At 43.3% G+C, this 8,014-nt stretch overlaps 1 protein-coding gene across 1 annotated transcript; it reads right to left on the reverse strand.

Moving 5' to 3' along the window:
* Positions 1-2,939: 2,939 nt before the first annotated feature.
* On the reverse strand, positions 2,940-4,158 carry LOC123975447 (trace amine-associated receptor 13c-like). Its single transcript, XM_046056934.1, has 2 exons — positions 3,986-4,158; positions 2,940-3,750 (listed from the first exon to the last, which is right to left on the reverse strand). Exons 1-2 carry the CDS (start codon positions 4,156-4,158, stop codon positions 2,940-2,942), a joined length of 984 nt encoding a protein of 327 aa, XP_045912890.1.
* Between the last annotated feature and the right edge of the window lie 3,856 nt (positions 4,159-8,014).

Raw genomic sequence — 8,014 nt, forward strand, 5'->3', positions numbered from 1 at the left:
ACACTCGACTCTGTAGCCCCTCTAAAAAAGAAAATAATAAAACAAAGATGGTTAGCTCCATGGTATAATACTGAAACTCGCAAATTAAAGCAAATATCGCGGAAACTTGAGAGGAATTGGCGTTCCACCAAAGTGGAAAACTCTCGTTTAATTTGGCAAGATAGTCTTAAAACTTATAGGAAGGCCCTCCGTAATGCTAGAGCAGCGTACTACTCGTCATTAATAGAGGAAAATAGGAACAACCCAAAGTTTCATTGGCATTAAAGGAACTGCTCTATCTACTGCTAAGTCCTATTTATCAGATCGATTTCAGTTTGTACATGTTAAAGATGAGTCCTCCATGCACGCCAAAGTTAGTCATGGAGTTCCTCAAGGATCTGTCCTCGGACCAATCCTCTTCACTTTATATATGCTTCCCTTAGGCAATATTATCAGGAAATATTCCATAAGCTTTCATTGTTATGCAGATGATACTCAGTTATATCTATCGATCAAGCCAGATGAAACTCATCAGTTAGCTAAACTTCAAATGTGTCTTCAGGATGTTAAAACCTAGATGACCTGTAATTTTCTCATGTTAAACTCAGATAAAACTGAAGTTATGGTTCTGGGGCCTAAGCACCTCCGTGACGCATTATCTAAAGATATAGTTTCCCTTGATGGCATCGCCCTGGCCTTTAGCACCACTGTGAGGAATCTTGTTGTTATCTTTGATCAGGACATGTCATTTAAGTCTCACATTAAGCAAATTTCATGCCTACGTAATATTGCGAAAATCAGGAATATTCTGTCTAAAAATTATGCAGAAAAACTCGTCCATGTATTTGTTACTTCTAGGCTGGATTACTGCAATTCTTTATTATCAGGCTGCTCAAAAAAGTCCATTAAGACTCTTCAGCTGATCCAGAATGCTGCAGCACGTGTTCTGACAGGAACCAGGAAAAAGAGATCATATTTCTCCTGTCTTAGCTTCTCTGCATTGGCTTTCAGTAAAATCCAGAATAGAATTTAAAATCATTCTTCTTACCTACTAAGCTCTTAATGGTCAGGCACCATCTTATCTTAAAGAGCTCATAGTACCTTACTACCCCATCAGAGCACTGCGCTCCCAGAATGCAGGGTTACTTGTGGTTCCTAGAGTCTCCAAAAGTAGACTAGGAGCCAGAGCGTTCAGCTATCAAGCTCCTCTCCTGTGGAACCAGGTTCCAGTTTAGGTTCAGGAGGCAGACACCATCTCCACATTTAAGAGCAGGCTTAAGACTTTCCTCAGGTGAGTCCTGAACCATCCCTTAGTTATGCTGCTTATGGCCTAGACTGCCGGAGGATTTCCAATGATGCACTGAGCTCCTCTCTCCTCTACTTTCTCTCCCTCTGTATGCAACCTCATCCCATTATTGCATGTTACTAACACAACTTCTCCCCTTTCCGGTAGTCTTGTGCTTTCTCGTCCCTCTCCTCTCTCCTCCGATCACTTCCTGTAGGTGTTTCTGGCTCTGGAGCTGTGGAGTCTGGATCTGTGGCTACGGGTCACCTGCTGCTCCCGTGTTCCTGCTCGACACCCTCTGCTCCAACAATTATTGTTACTAGTCCTATTGTTATTATTGTTATTACAATCATTGACATTGCGATTATTATCATTGACACTACTATACATATCTATACCATTTTTCATTTAGTCTATAGCAACACCTTTACTGTCTGTACCTCTGTTTGTATATTATTTAGTCTCTCTCTCTCTCTCTCTCTCTCTCTCTCTGGTCGAGGCAGATGGCCGCCCACCCTGAGACATGGTTCTGTTCGAGGTTTCTGCCTCTTAAAAGGAAGTTTTTCCTTGCCTCTGTCGCCTAGTGCTTGCTCTTGGTGGGAATTGTTGGGCTTTTGTAAATAACATCATAGAGTACAGTTTAGACCTGCTCTTTCATGAAAAGCACTGTGAGATAACTGTTGTTGTGATTTGGCGCTATATAAATAAAATTGAATTGGTTTACAGCGAAACTCCGGCAGCTTCGTCAGACCAAAGTGGAGGCCAACAGATGTGACGAGACCCTGTAAAGACAGGCCAGAAACACACTGACAAAGGAGATCAAAGCAGCAAAGAGGAGCTACACTGGAAAGCTCTTCAGACGACAACCCTGCGTCACTGTGGAAAAGCCTGCAAGTTCTCACCAACTACAGGAGACCATCCCACTACTCTCTAAGCGTCATATATCCAAAGTTAAATTTCTAATATGTGTACACATACCTGGCCCTAAAGCGGATTCTGATTCTAATTTTAATTCTGATATTAAATACCAAATGCCATTCTTTTGATTTTCTATTTAGTTTTCATTCTGACCAAATATTCCCTCCATAGTTTGTATACATCTCCCGTATATCAAAAATCGTACATTGTTTTATTTTATATAGTGTTAGGATTAATCACAGGATTTCCGGCGATTAATCGTATTGTTATGCGCAAAATTGAATAATGAATTCTAAAATAGTGTATTGCGCTCTTTTAATTTAACTTTCCATACATAAAAATGAAGAGCATTAATGTTTATTTTAAAATTAAAATCTTTACCATATTTCTCTTCATTATACAACAGGTTTACCCACATCATTTTCAAAATATATTACAATATATTACAATTTAATGAGGTGATTATAATTATTATACCTTTTATAACAGACAGAAAGAGACTCTCCTGCAACGCTTGTAATCAAAAACTAGAGTACCATCTGTCTATGAATTGCAATGAAGAAAAATACAACAAAGATAATAAAAACATCATTACATATATGCATACAACATATATATTGGAAGGATAGATAACAGCATTTGTGTATTTGTTCAGACTTCCGTCCCTTTTCACTTCAGTGACTCAGCACATACAAACACATTTCTGCTTTCACAGAAAAGCTCATGTGTCTCGTGTCAGTCACTCCACAGTCTCTCTCTACAGTATGTTGGTCTCACAGGAGTGAGGCTGCAGTATCTCAAGTGTAACAATGAGTTTAACAGATTTTCTAAACCAGGGGTACAAAAAGGCGTAGATCACAGGGTTTAGACAGGAGTTAAAAAATATCAGAAAACCCGAAAGTATATCAGTTGAAGAACCCATCACGAGGTCATAGCCTGAGAGAGAAACACAGTAATATGGACAGTAACACATGAGAAACACAGCAACAACAACACCAAGAGTCCTGGCTCCTTTCAGCTCAGATTTCTTAACAGTTACAGTCGCTGAACTCTTCAGTGTGACTGCTGTAATATGGGAGCGCATGGCACGAGCCTGAGACACAGCCACTGCAAACACTCTCACATACAGAATGATGATGGCACTGATGGGAATTATGAAGCTGAAAATAAGGTCAACAGCTCCTATTATGTTAATCACACATTCTCCATAGCAGGAATTATACTTCCCTGGTTGTTTTAAGTTATCATATAAAAACATAATGCTGTAGAAAACAGAGTAACCCCAACACAGGAAAACCCAGATTTGAACTCTCTCTGTAGTAATTTTGGTGGGGTAGTGCAGAGGGTCACAGATAGCCACATAGCGGTCGACTGATATGAGCACCATGTTTACCACTGAGGCACCGAGAATGGTGAAGTTTATAAAATAATACAGAGGACACAACAGGTCACCCAGGAGCCAGCAGGGCTCTGTTAAGAGGATCTGAAACGGCATCACAAGGAGGCCCACGAGAAAGTCTGAGACAGCCAGAGAGAGGAGGAGGAGGTTGGTGGGGGTGTGGAGCTGCCTGAAGGGAGAGAATATCATCACTGTGAATTTTACAAACACCAACAACATTATCACCAATAGAAGTAGTTGTTTTATAAAAGCGATACTGACAGTTGAAATTCCAGTGTATCTGTATAGTAAATGTGGCTGTTGTGAGCACTGTTAATAAACAAAAGTATCATCAAACAATCAGGATGTAATGCTCAGATCTCAATACAACAATTTATTATCAATGCTAAGACATTTATCTCTGCCTGAAGTGGGAGATGGAGATGATGACCAGCAGGTTGAGAGCCGCAGTGAGCAGAGAGATGGAGGACAGCACGATGTAAATGAGCATTGCCTCAGCCTGAGGGCGAATGTGCTTTTTGCAGGAGGTGTTGAGGAGTTGTGGAAAGCAGAGTTCAGCTTCCTCCGGGGTCTGCATCATCAGACAGAGAGGAGGAGAGGAGGAGCTGCTGAACACACAGCTTTCTAAGCAAAATTCAGGCCCGTAAAGCTGATTTATCTCTCTCCTCTTTCCCTCATCTCCCTCCCATCCTGTCTGTCAGTCTCTCTCTTGGACACTGATCTTCCTCCTCCCTCACTCTATGAGTCATAAAACAGGTGACACAGACTCATAGGTATAGCATTTTTTTTGTTTTGGCTGATACATGGACTCTAATGACAACAGCATAGTTGCTCATGCATAGATCATGTAAAAAACAAACCCTTAACAAAGTACACTTTGGATAGGTTTCATGAACCGTGCAGCAGTATTCTAACTACTACTGTTGTTGATCTTATGTCAATAGACAAATCAATTAACACACAAGTGATCTGATATAGCAAGGTGAGATGTAAACATTTAAATTGTTAACACCTTTTTTGATGATGAGATCAAGTGTTGTTAATATGTATATTAAGCAACACATACTCTCAACTCATCAAACATGAACGCTTGGTCAGGACCCCTTGGCGTCACTTTGTAACACCTTGGTACCCTTATAGCATTGTTTTTGGATGTGTGGGGCTCCACAGTCACGTTAGCAATAATAAATCTGCAATGTCAGGTTAGACTTTCAAACTAAAATTAGTGGTTAAAGTTGTGAAATGTCTCAATTTGTATGTTTCAATGTCAATTAGGTTTAGGCACCAAAACTAATGTAACCTATGAAACATTGGGCTGTAGTTGTAGTTGCAAGTTGTCCCACTAGGGAGCGATATACACTAGAGCGCTATACACAGTTTGTATCAGGATTGGCAGAGTGCTACGTGCAGTCCTCACATCTTTGTGGATCTCTTCCTGAAATGTCTTGAATACGTGCTGTAAGCTGTCAACAATTGCTTGTATGACATGCAACACAATATTTTATTTCGTATAGGCTTCGCTCTCTAAGGCTGTCGCCAGTCCTTCCAGCAGCACCCAAGACCTTTGTTAACGCCCACCAGCAGGCGACCACAGTCTCACTCTAATCTTGTTTCTTTTTGTGTGCAAACTCTTTTGGAATAAACACAATCTGTGCCTGTGTCAGTCAACTCAGTCACCCCAAGCACGCATTCCCCACACTCTAGCTACATCAACACTACTACGTTTTCATTTTAAAACGCAGACCTTTTGCTACGTTTTCTTCCGTCCAGACTAAAACGGTGAATCTGAAGACCTAAAACGTACTGATCCACAGACAACAAGCCATGGTGGCTTACAAAATCGCTAAAGGGGTTTATGCTCGGCGCAGCTGCTGAGCTTGGCCAGGATGCTGCGCACTCTCCATGAGAGCAGAATACATGCAAAACAGAGGGGCAGACATCTCTGGCAGGAGTCTGGCAGGACAGGCGGGCCCTCCACCAAGACCTAATTGTGTAGATCTGGATCAGAATATTCTATTTCGTATAGGCTTCGCCCTCCAAGGCTATCGCTATTGGGTTAGAGGCGAAGCAGGATGAGTCAACGCCTCACTGGCCCATACAGTACCACCAAGCACAACGCACCTGCGCAGAGCCATAATGAGCCACCCAGTCACTCGCTGACCGCAGTCATGTGGGAGAGGGCGCATTACACACTCACAAGGAGGATCACTCAGCCAAAACACTCTGAGTGAGTCAGAGAGAGACGGGATACATCCCGCAGGTAGAAACGGACGAAAGAGCATGGGGACGACCAGGAGGCTGCCGTGTAGATGTCGTCCACTGTCATCCCACCGTGCAACGCCACTGAGGAGGAGACGCCTCTCGTGGATTCGGGGGAGACTCCCTGGTAGACACGTAAGCCTGGGAAATGGCATCGCACAGCCAGTGAGACAGGCACTGCGCTGACAGGGGAAGTCCCTCGGACCGCTCCCTATAGTGCACAAACAGTGTAGTGAATGGCGCCAGGCGGCCTTTGCACCCCTCTAAGGAAGCGCTTCACCAGGAGGTCAGAGAACACAATCCTGTCCCCGAAAGCCCCCGTGACAGGACGAAATGGTGGCAGTGTAGGTTTTAACCGTACTGAACGCCATGAGCAGCTGGAGGAACGAAAGCACCGCTGGCAGCGGACAGGCGACCGGATCGGTCCCCTGGTCCAGACCCAGCGTTGGAAAGCCAACCTCTTAGAGGAGTAAGAGGACTGAGTGGAGGCGCCTCCCGACTCTTGGATGGTGCGAACCACCTCATGGGAGAGATCTAAGCCCTCCAAGCGTCGCCTCTCAGCGTCCAGACCCAGAGAGGCTGGTCAAGGAGCGGGTAACTCCTTATCGTACCCCCTGCCTGAGAGAGAGCGGATACCAGTTGACGTTACACATGGTAATTATATTTACTGTATGTCTTTAGGCACTGGTCATACCTTCTTTTTTTTTTTCATTAGAGTGCTGTCCTTATTGTTCTGCTGCCCTGAAGCAATAAAACTGTTGACTGATCAAACCAACACTAACTTTAGACCACTCTAGGGCAACTAACATCTACCTAGGTCCGGGGTCCACACCCCGGACCTAGGTAGATGTTAGTTGCCCTATCACAGTACTGGTTAGCACTAGGGGTCTCTATAGTTAGGTTTAGAAAAACATCACGGATTGGGTTAAAATAAAAATTTAATAGCCATACATATCCTACAGGTCGTTAACTAAACCCCTACCTTGAAGCACAACAACCCCATAGAGACTTTTCAGAGCAACCATGTCATTTGTATTGGATTTGTGGACGTTACATTCCAGCATAACAGCATCTTCTACAATAATCATCAACTGTCCAACTTTTAGACGAGTACATTAGAGCCCAACTGATTTATCTTTGAGCAGATATTAACGGCCGATATGAGCTAATTGCAGATAAAAAAAAAAAGCAGGGCCAGTGCGAGCAGCGGACGCTTCCTCCACCGTCCGGTGGGAGAGGGCGCACTGCAGACTCACAAAGGAAAATCATTCAGCCAAAAGAGCAAAGCACTGCCGGGGGAATGTGCGTAACGTCGACACCATCACACACTGCCCAACAGATTTCTTCTTCAGAAGAATATCTGTATGGGCTGTGTATGTGTACTGTCCACACGGTGTGTGAAGGGACCTCTGGCTGTGAACAGAGAGTGTACTGCTTATTGCTTTGAGTTTAAACTGCAACTTAGCCACTTGGCTAATAGATGTCATTAGTGCTGCGACCCAGGCAGGACAAAGCCCTTGTCATGGACGCAACACACACGGATGGATGTAGCAGCATCCTGCCCCATTCCAGCCGGTATGCTGGAAGACACGTTCTTCTCTTCTAGCTGGTAATTTTCTGCTCATTAGACAGCTCAATGCTGAAGAAAAATGGAAGCCAAAGACCAGGTCTCACCCTTTTATATGTACATGTACTCAATAGCAATAGCCTTAGAGGGTGAAGCCTAAACAAAATTAAACGGCTTGGTGTCCCACAATACACCATTTACCTGACACAGCTACAGTGGGGGAAAAAAGTATTTGACCCCTTGCTGATTTTGCAGGTTTGCCCACTTACAAAGAATGCAACAATCTACAATTTTAATCATATGTACATTCTAACAGTGAAAGACAGAATCCCAAAGAAAATTCCAGAAAATCACATCATATGAATTTATAAAAATTGATAACCATCTGATGAGGAAAAACAAGTATTTGACCCCCTACCAAACAGCAAGTATTCTGGCTCCTACAAGCCAGTTAGTCATTCTTTAAGACACAGCCCCAATCCCAACCAATTATCTACATCAAATACACCTGCCTCACCTCGTTACCTGTATAAAAGACACCTGTCAACACCCAAACAACCAGCATCCAACATCACCACCATGGGCAAGACCAAAGAGCTTTCTACGG

This window comes from Micropterus dolomieu, linkage group LG08, assembly GCF_021292245.1.
Source record: "Micropterus dolomieu isolate WLL.071019.BEF.003 ecotype Adirondacks linkage group LG08, ASM2129224v1, whole genome shotgun sequence".
NCBI lineage: Eukaryota > Metazoa > Chordata > Actinopteri > Centrarchiformes > Centrarchidae > Micropterus > Micropterus dolomieu.

Bases quoted from the DNA above. Each gene is read 5' to 3' on its own strand.
- LOC123975447 (XM_046056934.1), bottom strand. From the start codon at position 4,158: ATGCAGACCCCGGAGGAAGCTGAACTCTGCTTTCCACAACTCCTCAAC. The intron at 3,751-3,985 runs GCAGAGATAAAT...CTCTCCCTTCAG, and splicing joins ATCTCCATCTCCCACTTCAG to GCAGCTCCACACCCCCACCA.